This window comes from Aulonocara stuartgranti (assembly GCF_965226115.1).
Source record: "Aulonocara stuartgranti genome assembly, chromosome: 15".
Classification (NCBI taxonomy): Eukaryota; Metazoa; Chordata; class Actinopteri; order Cichliformes; family Cichlidae; genus Aulonocara; species Aulonocara stuartgranti.
The window spans coordinates 29619040-29634854 of NC_138951.1; the positions used below are offsets into that span (position 1 = coordinate 29619040).

A 15815-nucleotide genomic window follows, 5' to 3' on the forward strand; every position below is an offset into this window, starting at 1 on the left:
TGTAGCTGAGAGGAATTCATTTATCTGGTTTCCTTCTCCCTTGCATCTGAGTAGTAGAGCCAATAAAGAAATTGGTTCTGCTGCAGCCTGAGGACAACAGACAAGGTATATCTGCTTCTAGCAGATGGCTGGACCAAGACCATTCTCCATTAACAGTGGAAGTTAACACTGACAAACCACAATCAATTATATTTTAAATAAAACCTCATTCATCCAGACTTCAAAACCCAATGTAATCCTTAGTTAAAAAAAGGTAAGACAAGGCCAGAATCCATTTTATTCAAACCTAAAACTTTTAATTTAAAAGTACAGCAATATTCATTTCTAGACTCTAGTCTTCTTCTGTTTGTCTACCACCACTATGTCCGGTTGGTTAGCCACCACCATTTTGTCCGTCTGTATCTGGAAGTCCCACAGGATCTTAGCTCGGTCATTCTCCACCACCCTTGGGGGCATCTCCCATTTTGACCTCGGAACTTCCAGGCCGTATTCGGCACAGATGTTTCTGTATACTATGCCGCCCACTTGGTTATGGCGTTCCATGTATGCCTTGCCTGCTAGCATCTTGCACCCTGCTGTTATGTGCTGGATTGTCTCTGGGGCATCTTTACACAGCCTGCACCTGGGGTCTTGCCTGGTGTGATAGACCCCAGCCTCTATGGATCTTGTACTCAGAGCTTGTTCTTGCGCTGCCATGATTAGTGCCTCTGTGCTGTCTTTAAGTCCAGCTTTGTCCAGCCACTGGTAGGATTTCTGGATATCAGCCACCTCCTCTATCTGCCGGTGGTACATACCGTGCAGGGGCCTGTCCTTCCATGATGGTTCCTCGTCTCCCTCCTCTTTCTTGGGTTTCTGCTGCCTGAGGTATTCACTGAGCACTCGGTCAGTTGGGGCCATCTTCCCAATGTATTCTTGGATGTTCGTTGTCTCATCCTGGATTGTGGTGCTGACACTCACCAGTCCCCGGGCCCCTTCCTTCCGCTTACCGTACAGCCTCAGGGTGCTGGACTTGGGGTGAAACCCTCCATGCATAGTAAGGCGCTTTCTTGTCTTTATGTCAGTGGCTTCTATCTCCTCCTTTGGCCAACTTATTATACCAGCTGAATACCTGATCACGGGCAGGGCGTAGGTGTTGATGGCCCGGATCTTGTTCTTACCGTTCAGCTGACTCCTCAGGACTTGCCTGACCCTCTGCAGGTACTTGGTGGTTGCAGCTTTCCTAGCTGCCTCTTCATGGTTCCCATTCGCCTGCGGGATCCCCAGGTGTCCTCTATGTAGGGCTGCTCGATTATGGCAAAAATGATAATCACGATTATTTTCACTGAAATTGAGATCTCGATTATTTGACGATATTTATTTAACCCTTTAAGACCTAGTATAGAACCAAGTCCGCCAGAGCTTATATTATTTTTTTACATGTTGTAATGCCATTTGTGGGAGCATTTCAAATTGCTATACAACTGTTATAGCCCATATTTTAATAATATGTATGCATTAAGTCCATAGTAACTACATTAATTGCAAAAAAGTGCAATAAACTACAAAAAAAATTGAAAATCTTTTTTTTTATATATATATATATATATATTTCTACTTGGAGAAATTTAAGAGGTTTATCCCTCAAAACTTTAAATACAAAAAAGTTGCAAAAAATAGTTTACAACAACAGGAAATTTATTTTGAGGGGCTTCATAGTTTTATTTTGGAGATACACCAATTTTTATATACTGCAGGAAAAACAAAAAAACAATCCTATGATGCAAATTTGCAACGAAAACAGCATGTGCAGCAAAATAAACTGTTTCCACCAGTGCAATTCGAGTTCTAAGCATCCCAGAAACTATTCAGAAAAGTCAAACATGACTTATAAAAACACCAGTATAGGCTTTTAAGGCCTACAAGTAAAAAACGACATTTTCCGCGAAAATGACGTCCCTTCCGGTTTCGGGCAGGAAATGGCGGACATGCGATAGTTCGCGCTGAGTCTGTTTCACTGTGGGAAGTGTTACGAACAGCTGATCGGATCGGCAAAACGTGTTTCTTTAATATTATATTTTTGTTCCTGCAAGCGCTTTTTATGCAATTTTTGCAAAGCTATATGTGGAAGGAAACCGTGACCTAGGACAAGGTGATGGCATGAGATGTAAGTACAACTCCTCTGGTTTCATATGCAAAAAAAAAAATTGCGCTAGCTTACACGGTTCAGGTTATACAGGGATTTAAAAATAGTTATACAAAACGGAGCGTGCTGCTCTGACCGGCTTAAAGGGTTAACAATAACAATGTATTGAATAATGAATAATGACTTTAAAAAATAATATAAAATAGTGTGCAACACCACTGAAGTTTTTTTTTTACCTCTCTTTTCAACCAACGGCAGTCACTCTCCTCTCCAAATAACTTATGCTTAGCTTTCCGAGCTTCCCTCAGGTCCTCTTAATCAGCGGTCTCCAACCTTTTTTCCGTCACGGACTGGTTTATGCCCGACAATATTTTCACAGACCGGCCTTTAAGGTGTTGCGGATAAATGCAACAAAATAAAACTAGTACCGGTACAGAAAAAAAGATTTATTCATAACACACGTGAAAAGACCCAGGAAAACCGAGTTAACAATCAAAACGATAACAAAATAACGCTGAAAACTGATAAAAACCCTGAAAACCATACATTTCACACCTGTGCCTCAACTCTCGCGGCCCGGTACCAAACGACTCACAGACCGGTACCGGTCCAAGGCCCGGGGGTTGGGGACCGCTGCTCTTAATTGTTGTGACGCATGTTCGAAGTGCAGAGAGGTGCGCTGGATTTGCCACACGGAGCAGCGCGAGAGTAAAGCATGAGGAAGGGGCTAATAATCGGCTCAGTCATTTTTAATGATCGTTGAAAGCCCAGATCGTAATTGTGATTAAAATTCGATTAATTGAGCAGCCCTACCTCTATGTCTGCAATTTTGCCTTCTCGTAGCTCGATCCCCACAGTTCTGACTACCTTCCCTCTCTTTGTTATCATCAGACTACACTTCTCCAGCCCGAATGAAATCCTGATGTCATTGCTGTATATCCTGGTAGTGTGGATCAGTGAATCGATGTCTCGTTCACTCTTGGCATACAGCTTGATGTCATCCATGTACAGGAGGTGGCTGACAACTGCTCCGTTCCGTAGTCGATATCCGTAGGCAGTCTTGTTAATGATCTCACTGAGGGGGTTCAGGCCTATGCAGAGCAGCAGTGGGGACAGAGCATCTCCTTGGTAGATCCCGCACTTGATGGTGACTTGTGCTATGGGCTTGGAGTTGGCCTCTAGTGTTGTACGCCACATCCCCATTGAGTTCCTGATGAAGGCTTTTTGTGTCCTGTTGATCTTGTACAATTCTAGGCATTCCAGTATCCAGCTGTGGGGCACTGACTCATAGGCCTTCTTGTAATCAATCCAGGCAGTGCACAGTTTGGTCAGCCTGGTCTTGCAGTCTTGGCTGACTGTTCTGTCTACCAGTAGCTGGTGTTTTGTGCCTCTGGTATTCTTGCCAATCCCTTTCTGTGCCCCGCTCATGTATTGACCCATGTGCCTGTTCATCTTAGCCGATATGATGCCTGACAGGAGCTTCAATGTAGTACTGAGGCAGGTTATTGGTTGGTAGTTGGATGGGACCGGTCCCTTCTTGGGGTCCTTGGGGATCAGGACCGTCCGACCTTCGGTTAGCCATTCCGGGTGTCTCTCGAAAGGTCAATCCCTTAACCTCTTAACACCACTAAAACATTATTTATCACCTGTGAACCAGGTTTTGGTTGGGTTGTATATTATCAATATATCCCATGAGTCATAATCAGAGCTATGTCTTGTGTAAAGAGCACAAATCCACGTTCTTGGGTAAGAGTGTAATTATTCAGTGTTTAAATGATACACTTGATACTAATCTTACATCTCCATGTTCAATAGGACATTACAGCTACCAGCCAGTTAAGGTATCAGGCAACAGCTGGATTTGTCTACTCCTAATAAATTCTAAATTTTTTTCTGTGTCTTTTCTGTCACCAAAAATTGTCATTTTAACTTGTGCAAACCTGACATCACGGGATACGAACTGATGCATAAAAATGCACTGTATAATGTAAGGTATATCCGTATGTATTCACCACTCAAAAGAAGCTCTCTGCATCTCTCCACACTGAAATTTTTATGCAATTACTGATCCAGCTGGGATGAGCCTTAGGGCTTGGCATCCTTATCCATGGGGCCCCAGAGATTTCACAAAGCCCTGATGCTCCTATTCTCCACAGTTGAATGCGTTTTGATGAATACTTTAAAACTTAAAAAAAAAAAAAAAAAAAAAACCCACAAAAGAACAAAATACACAAACGAAAAGTCAGAAATGTAAAATGGAAGTGATAGAACTGGTGTAAAGGCATTCCTTACAGTTATAAAATAACATATTGCATATTGTCTATGGGACATCAACACATCAAGAGCTGTATCTCCATATTCAGAAAGCCATTTGAACATCCCACTTATCATCCCAGCCAGCACCCTGAAAATCTTTTCATTCAAGTACACAAATTGCTTATTGACATTCCTCATGCTTTCTGTCAGTATACGCTTCATGGAATGTTTTGTCAGACTTAGCATTCATTTGATGTTTTTATTCCACGCTTTCACCATAATTGTGTGATTTATAACCAGGCTAGAGGCTGCAGCACAAGCTTGTATAATATGCACAGTGAGCTATTTATGGGACTGTGTGCATTTTGTTACAACAAAATGAAAAGGTAGAGTATGAGCATATGGTTGCTGCTGCTGCTGATTTAACCATGTTCTCTGCATTCTATCCAGTTAAGGGAAAAGAAAAGTACCAAGTCTTACAATTTAGACTTGAAAAAAATAGCATACATACAGTGGGGCAAAAAAGTATTTAGTCAGCCACCGATTGTGCAAGTTCCCCCACCTAAAATGATGACAGAGGTCAGTAATTTGCACCAGAGGTACACTTCAACTGTGAGAGACAGAATGTGAAAAAAAAAATCCATGAATCCACATGGTAGGATTTGTAAAGAATTTATTCGTAAATCAGGGTGGAAAATAAGTATTTGGTCACCTCAAACAAGGAAAATCTCTGTCTCTCACAGACCTGTAACGTCTTCTGTAAGAAGCTTTTCTGTCCCCCACTCGTTACCTGTATGAATGGCACCTGTTTGAACTCATCATCTGTATAAAAGACACCTGTCCACAGCCTCAAACAGTCAGACTCCAAACTCCGCCATGGCCAAGACCAAAGAGCTTTCGAAGGACACCAGGAAAAGTATTGTAGACCTGCACCAGACTGGGAAGAGTGAATCTACAATAGGCAAGCAGCTTGGTGTGAAAAAATCAACTGTGGGAGCAATCATCAGAAAATGGAAGACATACAAGACCACTGATAATCTCCCACGATCTGGGGCTCCACGCAAGATCTCATCCCGTGGGATCAAAATGATCATGAGAACGGTGAGCAAAGATCCCAGAACCACACGGGGGGACCTGGTGAATGACCTGCAGAGAGCTGGGACCAAAGTAACAAAGGTCAACATCAGGGAATCAAATCCCGCAGTGCCAGACGTGTTCCGCTGCTGAAGCCAGTGCATGTCCAGGTCCGTCTGAAGTTTGCCAGAGAGCACATGGATGATACAGCAGAGGATTGGGAGAATGTCATGTGGTCAGATGAAACCAAAGTAGAACTTTTTTGTATAAACTCAACTCGTCGTGTTTGGAGGAAGAAGAATACTGAGTTGCATCCCAAGAACACCATACCTACTGTGAAGCATGGAGGTGGAAACATCATGCTATGGGGCTGTTTTTCTGCCAAGGGGACAGGACGACTGATCCGTGTTAAGGACAGAATGAATGGGGCCATGTATCGTGAGATTTTGAGCCAAAACCCCCTTCCATCAGTGAGAACTTTGAAGATGAAACGAGGCTGGGTCTTCCAACATGACAATGATCCAAAACACACCGCCCGGGCAACAAAGGAGTGGCTCCGTAAGAAGCATTTGAAAGTCCTGGAGTGGCCTAGCCAGTCTCCAGACCTCAACCCCATAGAAAATCTGTGGCGGGAGTTGAAAGTCCGTGTTGCTCGGCGACAGCCCCAAAACATCACTGCTCTCGAGAAGATCTGCATGGAGGAATGGGCCAAAATACCAGCTACTGTGTGTGCAAACCTGGTAAAGACCTATAGTAAACGTTTGACCTCTGTTATTGCCAACAAAGGTTATGTTACAAAGTATTGAGTTGTATTTTTGTTATTGACCAAATACTTATTTTCCACCCTGATTTACGAATAAATTCTTTACAAATCCTACCATGTGGATTCATGGATTTTTTTTTCACATTCTGTCTCTCACAGTTGAAGTGTACCTCTGGTGCAAATTACTGACCTCTGTCATCATTTTAGGTGGGGGAACTTGCACAATCGGTGGCTGACTAAATACTTTTTTGCCCCACTGTATAGCAAATATCATAAAAATCATCTGGTCATTAGCAGGTCTTAAAAGCAGGTAAATACTTAGCACATAACAAATTATACCTTGAATGGGAAAGCTGTGAGAACAACTTTAAATGCATATTTAAAAAACACACAAAAAGCACAGACAGTGACTGCAGTAGACACTTTTGATTGTTTTTAATATTTCGCTTCACAAGGAAGCTCATTGACCAACAACAGCACAAGCAGGAGTGACCCACAGACCAGTTGTACCACTTACCTTGAGCACTTTCTCCATTTGGCAACAGAGCTCTCCAGGCAGACTGGAGCAAATAATGAAGAAGCTATCTTTGTGGGGCCATAAATTCCACTTTTGACTCCTTCTGTTAGAAGATGTACATTTGGGTATGCTAAATATACTTGGCAATGCCATAAAGCTTCTTGTGCACTGTCTTTGTGCTGATGTTAATGCTAATGGAGGTGTTAAACTCTACAGTTACTGAGTCAGCAGAGCGTCACACACTTTTACACACCGTGCACTTGATGACTGTGGTCTATCCATTTGCAGCTGATTCTTTTCTGTGGTTCTTAAATGTTTCAGCTTTGCAATAATACCTCCTACCTGATCCTGAAATATCTAGGAGGAAAGAAATTTCACAAAATCACAGTACCATGTTGGAACTGAGAACAACTCATTCTTTCACAAATGTTTGTAAAGGCTGGCTGCTTGGTTAGGTGCTCGTGCACTGACTTTTTTTCACAGCAGGTAAGATGTGTTAATAACATTACGCAGTGGAAATGGTTTGTGGAAATGAGGCATGGATTCTATTGTTTCAGTTTTAAGACTTGCCTTTAATATTTATGGGTTAAGCTCTTCCTTTGTTAGAAAAAGAGTTTGCTAACATCCAAAAATCTAGCTTTAAATACAAGCAAATGGTAATGATAGGATAAAATAAGAATTCCATCCAAGCACAAATAGCAGGGCTGGAAAGCAGTATATTAAGAGATGCATCAAGCAAACAAGAAGACAGGCTGAGGCTGAGGGAGAAAGAGGAGACCTCCTTCCTCCCACTTTCCTCCCACACACATTCATACTGTGATTATGAAAAGAAAGAACCAAGGCCTTGAACAATATTACTCCCAAATGGAGAACAAAATGCCTATCAGCTATTTAGCTGAGCATGATTATATGCTATACAGCAGTCTTCGTTTGACTGCATGTTAAGAATCCTGCAACCACACATATGTGGAACAAAGAAGTGGCCTACCAATCACTTTTACAGGATAAAATAATCCTGAATAAAGGAAAAAAGGGGAAAAAAATCCCCACACTGCTGTATCAACAGCAGTGAGAAGAGAAATGTTTAGATAGCCTAAGGCAGAGATGAGAATAGTGAAGAATAGGGGAGGTGGAGTTTTCAAATAAATGAAAATGAAAGAGACAGTGATGGAAACACTGAGGAAAGATCAATTTCCCCATTAATTAGAGTTTCTTTGTGGAAAAGTAAAGCTGTAAATTGAATGACTAAGTCTGACCACAGCTGTCAAACACTGCTGGATGTTTTGATGTGTAGCTACACAGTGATAAGACCTTTGGCAGAGAAAATAATTGGAGTGAAAGTAGTGGCAATCCACAATATATATTTTTATGGAGCCACTACTAGAAGTTAGTTTTAACCCTCTCAGGCTCAGATTAAACTTTTTGTTGCTAATGCACAACCAAGTCCTGCAGTGGTACTTCTGAGTAAAAAAACTCCTAAAATATTTTAATAGGCAAATTTAATGATAGCTTATTTCTATCAAACCATGTTTTCAGTTTAATCATTTCTTGTGTGACAATTTCCAAAAGCTGCTGTAAGTTCTCTCCAGCACAAAAAATATTTGTATCATCTGCAAATAGAATAAACTGTAGTATATCTGATGTTCTGCATATATCATTGATATAGAGGATAAACAGCTTTGGTCCCAATACTGACCCCTGCGGAACTCCGCAAACAATGTCCATACACTCTGATTGATATTCCCCAATTTTCACAAATTGCTGCCTGTCTCTCAAATAACTCTTTACCCATTCTAACACCACTCCTCTAATGCCGTAGTACTCCAGTTTATTAAGTAATATGTCATAATTAATTGTGTCAAAAGCTTTTTTTAGGTCAATGAATACACTAACTATACATTGTCTTTTATCTATATTGTTGGTGATATTTTCGATCAGTTCCATTAATGCCAATGATGTTGATCTATTTGATCTGAAACCATACTGACTATCCATTATTATTTTGTGTTTATCTATAAATTTGTCAAGTCTATTACTAAAGACTTTTTCCAGTATTTTTGAAAATTGAGAAAGTAGAGAGACAGGCCTATAATTTGTGAATTGGTGTCTGTCACCATTTTTAAACAGTGGTGTTACTTTAGCTGTTTTCATTTGTTTTGGGAATGTACCAGTTTGTAAGGACAAATTGCAAATGTGTGTTAAGGGTTTGGAAATGCCCTCTATCACTCTCTTAACGATTTCTATATCAATGTCGTCAGAGTCTGTAGAGTTTTTTGTTTGTGATTTCCCAACAATATCAATGATTTCCATTTCTTCCACCACCGTTAAGAACATTGAATGAGGATTGCGGTCAACGAGTCTAGTTTCTTTCTCTACAGAATCTGTTATATCAGGAATTGTTTCAGCCAAGTCTGGCCCAACACTTACAAAGAATTTATTGAACTCATTTACCACATCTCTCATATTAGTAATATTTCTATCATTATTTGCGAAATACGAAGGATAGTCTGCCTGCCCCGAGCCCTTTTTGATGATGGTATTTAATGTTTTCCAGATCCCTTTAATATTATTTTTATTCATAATCAGTAATTTTTCATAGTATTCCTTTTTACATGACCTTAAAATACTCGTTAATTTATTTTTATATTTCTTGTATTTATTTTCAGCTTCTGTACTTCTGTTCATTATAAATTCTCTGTATAAGGTATTTTTCTTCTTACATGCATTTTGCAATCCTTTTGTAATCCATGGGCACTCTGCATATTTTTGTTTTTTACTATATTTCTTTACTGGGCAATGACTATTATATAACAGTTTAAATTTTCCTTAAAAAATCTCATAAGCTTTATCAATATTTTTTTCCTTATACAGCATCTCCCATTCTTGCTTGAGTAAATCACTTTTGAATGCGTTTATTGACTCTTCTGTTCTCACTCATTTGTATTTTATTGTGTTTTGCTGTTTAACCTTCCTGTAATTGCTGTTATACACTATAAAAACAGGTAGATGATCACTGATGTCATTAATTAGGAGACCACTTATGGTTCTATTCTATTCTACTATTCTACTATTCTACTTTACGAAGTCGATGGCTAGCAAGGATTCACCAGTTAGCAGTGAGGCCATGGACTCCGGTGTGGCAAACGCTAGCGGAACTCCAGAGATTAATACGCCGGACAGAAGCAGGGATATGGCGGCAGGAGAGTCCTGCCCCACATCGGCCATGATCCTGACCGCTATCAACAACATGAAAACAGAGTTTTCCACCAGGTTTGATGGCATATTGTCCGCTGTTGAGAGTGTGAGGAAAGACATTACTGACTGCGTAGAGCGCGTCACAGAAGCAGAAACTAGGATTTCAACATTGAGGATAACGTCGCCTCCCTCCGAAACAAAAGTACAAGTCCTTGAAAATAAAAATAAAGATTTGGAGGACAAACTGCTGGACCTGGAGACAAGATCAAGGTGCTCCAATTTGAGGATGGTCAACCAAATGGAGGGAGTGGAGGCCGAGGACGTCTGTGCCTTTCTGGAGAGTTGGCTGCCAAGATGCACTGGAGTTGCAGCTGGGGCGTACAAAACTAACGGTGGAGAGGGCTCACAGAGTTGGGCAGAGAAACCACAACAATCCTGCACCCCGTACGCTGATAATGAAATTTCTCAGCTTCAAAGATAAAGAATTGGTGATGAGAGTGGCTAAGTCTAAAAGAGAAGTACTGTGGAGGTAAGCATCAACGACACAGAGCTCTCAGTTCTCACTCCTTCTTTATTCGTCTCCAACATCAACTGCGCATATCGCGCCACAAAACACAGGAACACACTTCCTATACACTGGGTGTGAGTGGAGCCCTCTAGTGGTCCACCACACACCCAGCAGAACTAATCCAGGACCCGGGGCTTAAGCAAACGGCCGGAACGGCTGAACTGGGGGGGTGGGGAACTGACAGAGGGCAACCCAGCCCGGGAGCGAGGCTGGCACTGGCGGTCAGAAAAAGCTGCAGACGACTCGGACTCCGTTGATTTTGGGTCGCTCCTGGGGGAAAAACAGAATCCATCAGCCCGGTGGCAGGTGGGCGGCCGCGAAGAGGGGCCTGGGCCGGGACCACCTGATCCTCTTGCATAACATGTGCAGGCTTAAGTCTGTCAACAGAGACAACTTCCTGCCGACCGCCAAAGTCCAAAATGAAATGTTTGTTGCCTGGTTTAAGAACCCTGTATGGCCCGTCATACGCAGCGGAGTCCTATGGGCATCGTGCCTGATGAAAACGAAATGAGCACAGTCCAACGAACTCGGAACAAAAGTGTCAGGCAGGCAGTGGTGCACAGGACCAGGAACAGGAAATGAGTCTCTTGGGGGGCGAAAAGGCAACAAAGAGGTATCGAAACATGGGGGAGGGCTCCCAGGTAAGAATTCGCCGGGGACCCGGAGAGGCTGGCCGAGGACCAGTTCAGCCGGGGAAACCCCGAGGTCTTCTTTAACCGCGCTACGCAACCCCAGCAAAACCCACGGAAGACGGTCGACCCAGTCGCCACTTGTCAAGGAAGCCCGGAGCGCGGCCTTAAGTGACCGGTGAAACCGTTCGCACATCCCATTAGCTTGCGGGTGGTATGCTGTGGTGCGGTGGACCTTGACTCCCAGGCCATCAGCCATAGCAGACCAAAGCTCGGAAACAAACTGGAGGCCCCTGTCCGAGGTAATGTCAGCAGGGGGGCCGAAACGTGAAACCCACGTTGACAAAAATGCCCTGGCCACCGTCGCCGCTGTCGTGGACGCCAGGGGTACCGCCTCCGGCCACCTGGTTGTGCGGTCCACCACAGTCAAAAGGTGCGTGAAACCCTGTGACTGCGGCAAGGGACCAACCAGGTCCACATGAACGTGATCAAAACGCCTACCCGGGACACGAAAGGTTCGAGGGGTGCCTGTGTGTGCCGGTGGATTTTCGAGCGTTGGCATGGGATACAAACCGCCGCCCATTCTTTCACCGTCTTGCGAAGGCCTGGCCAAACAAACCTGGCGCTGACCAGCTTGACCGAGGCCCGGACGCCGGGATGAGAGAGGGCATGCACCGAGTCAAAAACACGACGACGCCATGAAAGGGGAACCACCGGGCGGGGGCGGCCAGTGGAAACGTCGCAAAGAAGGTGCAGACCGCCGTCCCACACCGGGGTGTCCTCCAGCACGAAGCCCGTTTTTGTTGACTGAAGGGCAAGGACGTCCGGGTCAGCACGTTGCTCGGCGGCCATGGCAGCATAGTCGATGCCGACATACACCGGAGAAACCAACACACGTGAGAGACAGTCAGCGACGTGATTGGACTTACCAGCCACATGCTGAATGTCTGTGGTAAACTCTGAAATGGCCGCCAACTGGCGCTGCTAGCGTGCGCTCCATGTGTCAGAGACCTTGGACATCGCAAACGTCAAAGGTTTGTGGTCAACGTACGCAGTAAAGTTGCGACCCTCGAGGAAAAAATGAAAATGTTGTGTCGCAAGGTGCAGGGCCAGCAACTCCCTGTCAAAAACACTGTATTTGCGTTCAGCATCCCGGAGCGTACGACTGAAATAGGCGAGCGGTTGCCGGAGACCTGAAACCCGCTGTTCCAACACCCCACCCACTGCCACGTCAGAGGCGTCGGTGGTCAACGCAATCTCCACCGACAGAAGCGGGTGGGCCAGCAGGGCGGCGTCAGCCAGCGCAGACTTGGCTGCGGAAAACGCACGGACGCGTTCCAGCAGCCAGTCAACCGGATCTTTGGCTGTTTTACCTTTTAAGGCAGCATAGAGTGGCTTTAGCAGTTGGGCAGCTCTGGGGAGAAAGCGGTTGTAAAAATTTATCATCCCCAAGAACTCCTGCAACGCTTTAACCGACGTGGGACGCGGGAAAGCTGAAACGGCCTGGACTCTGTCGGGCAACGGAACCACACCTTCAGTGGAAATGCGGTGCCCGAGGAAATCCAGAACAGGCAACCCAAACTGGCACTTGGAAGGGTTGATGATCAGGCCGTGCGCTGCCAAACGCTGGAAAACCTGGCGCAGATGGGACTCGTGCTGGCTCGCTGAGCAGCTGGCCCACCCGCTTCCGTCGGCGGAGATCGCGTTGACCACCGACGCCTCTGACGTGGCAGTGGGTGGGGTGTTGGAACAGCAGGTTTCAGGTCTCTGGCAACCGCTCGCCTTTTTCAGTCGTATGCTCTGGGATGCTGAACGCAAGTACAGTGTTTTTGATAGGGAGTTGCTGGCCCTGCACCTCGCGACACGACATTTTCGTTTTTTCCTAGAGGGTCGCAACTTTACTGCGCACTGACCACAAACCTTTGACGTTTGCGATGTCCAAGGTCTCTGATCCATGGAGCGCACGCCAGCAGCGCCAGTTGGCGGCCATTTCAGAGTTTACCACAGACATTCAGCATGTGGCTGGTAAGTCCAATCACGTCGCTGACTGTCTCTCACGGCGGCCGGTAGTTGGCGGAGGAAGAGGTGCACGAAGAGGAAACCACCGTCATCCAGCCCGAGCAACGATAGCATGTTCTCCATGAGCTCGAGCGCGGTACCGCCACCCAAACCTGACAGGTTGAGGAGCTTTTTGGCTCGTTCAGCGTCGGAGAGGGCATAGCGCCGAAGAAGCAGCTCTTTGAGGGCGGCGTATTTCCCTTGGGCGGGTGGGTCCCGGAGGAGCACCATCGCGCGACGGGTGGCCAGCGGGTCGAGCGAGGCCACCACATGGTGATACTTCGTGTCGTCAGGCGAGATGCCGCGAAGGGCGAACTGAGCCTCCACGTGTACAAAGCATGACGGGGGGTCATGGAGCCAAAAGTCCGGCAGTTTCAGCGCCACAGCGAACGTAGCTGCAACAGGAGGCGGAGGTCCGGCGGCCGCTGATGCATCCATAGCGGAGTCTCCGTTATCTACGGCGCGTTGCATGCTCGAGTCAGGGGTCACCAATGTGGAGGTAAGCATCAACGACACAGAGCTCTCAGTTCTCACTCCTTCTTTATTCGTCTCCAACATCAACTGCGCACAAAACACAGGAACACACTTCCTATACACTGGGTGTGAGTGGAGCCCTCTAGTGGTCCACCACAGTATGATACAAGAACCAGATAGTGAGGTTCTACCAGGACGTGGTGGCAGGTGTCCACAAGAAACAGGAGTTCAACAAGGTGAGGTGCCAACTCCGCGCAATGGGACTCCGGTATGGCATCATTCCCCCAGCCCGGCTGATAGTGACATATAAGGAAGAGTCCCTCATCTTTAACAACCATGTCGAGGCGGAGGGCTTCATCCAACGGATCAAGTCAAAAGAGGGATCGGACTGATGGTTAGGATACGATCTAAGTTTACAAAGCATAAGGTAACATTTGACCTGAGAATAAGAGCAGGATCGAGCCCAGCCGGCTCGGGTAGATCAAGCTATAAGGTTAAATGTATGCTTGTGCCTAATAGCGCGTATTACACTGAATTTTCTATTAGTTAAAGTCATGCTACACTCTATTCTGGGCTTAGTGCAGGATTAAAGCTCTTGAGATACCCATATCTGTCTTCTAATTTAAGACAAACAAATAAATAAATAAAATACAAAAAGATTAAGAGGCCGAATGTATTTCTGCAACAAATGTAAATTGGTCAACTTTAAGTAAATGGGGCTTAATCAAACCAGCAGACCACTTCTGGTTAGTTTTGCTTAGAAATCTTGATTCGGAAATGTGAAACGTGTTTTCACCTATGGCAAAGAGGGGTGTTTATAAATAGATAAAAATTTAATATCTAATCTTGGTGGCATAGGAGGGTATGGGTAATGTTATAGTTAAAAGTTGGATTGTTCGGTTTCACTAGTTCAGCTATACAGTGTCATCCTTGGGTGGGACTGTTAATTGCTTCCTGGAAGCTTTAAACATCTGGGGAAGGAAATCCAGGTTAAAAGGCCTGGATATGGGTGACGGTGAGGGTATTTGGGCAGTTTCTGTTGTTAGTAGTAGTATTTATGTTAGATCTCTGTCTTTTTCTTTTTGTATTTTTTTTTGACATATATTTTCACTTGTTTGGGGAATATAACTACACAATCTACAAGAAATGTCTAGTGAGCAAGGTTATTATCGTTAACGAAAACTAACGAAATAACGAAAACCAGAAGTGAAAAAACATTTTCGTTAACGGAAATAAAAATAAAAACAAAAAAAGGAAAACTAACTAAAACTGTAATGAGTGTTCACAAAACTAACTAAAATTAACTGAATTTATAGCAAAAATGTGTTTAGTTTTCATTGATGTGTGCGTGTCATACAATAGTCATAGGTGAAAATGAAGTTTAGTTTCCAGATTTTTTTCTTGCCGTCTAATTATGCTAGCAGGTGGCAAGTACGTTAGTCGAGTCTTCTGTGTTGCTGCTCCGTCCACGTGCAGAATCATGTCCAATTTGGGATTACTTTGAATATGACTTTGTTTTGGATAAAGGAAGTGTCTTGTAGTGGAAAGAGACAAATTATGAGGGACATTTCTAAAGGGAAAAAAAATCCCACAAACCTTAAAGTGCACTTGAAAAGCTCACACAAGAAGTCTAACCTAGCTTACCTTGAGAAGGTAAGGGAGCACACTCAACCCTCATCCCCAGAAAACAGAAGCTAACCCCAGGCAAGGCAGCGTGATGCATCCCGAGACAACAGGACGGGGATCTACATAACTGTGTGAGTCAATTGCCTTCAAAAAGTTTATCAATTCACTTGAACCAAAATTATGAACACCCGGTGCTGCAAGAGTTAATAGTCTCATTGGGGCCAAGATATACATTTTATAGTTGCCTGGTATCAATGGTTGTTCATCTGCCTTTATTTATTTATTTATTTAAAGAACCCATAGGTGGGAATATGAGTTGTCTGTCTCTGTGTGTTAGCCCTGCGACAGACAGGCGACCTGTCCAGGGTGCAGGGTATGGTAGCTGGAATAGCAACATACCCAAGGATAAGCAGAAGAGAATGACTGATATGATGAAACTGGGATTTTGTTACACTTAATTATTGCAAACACAACTAAAACTATAACTGAAACTAATCAAAATGAAAACGGAAACTAAGGATTTTCAAAAAAAT

The 15815-nt window shown here is 44.2% G+C and overlaps 1 protein-coding gene across 1 annotated transcript; it reads right to left on the minus strand.

The window, feature by feature from the left end:
- Positions 1 to 324: 324 nt before the first annotated feature.
- On the minus strand, positions 325 to 3167 carry LOC309689742 (uncharacterized protein; the record flags this gene model as incomplete). The annotated part of the gene is made up of 2 exons (XM_082506363.1): positions 2359 to 3167; positions 325 to 1280 (listed from the first exon to the last, which is right to left on the minus strand). Exon 2 carries the CDS (start codon positions 1030 to 1032, stop codon positions 325 to 327), a length of 708 nt encoding a protein of 235 aa, XP_082362489.1. The 5' UTR covers positions 1033 to 1280; positions 2359 to 3167.
- Positions 3168 to 15815: the final 12648 nt, after the last annotated feature.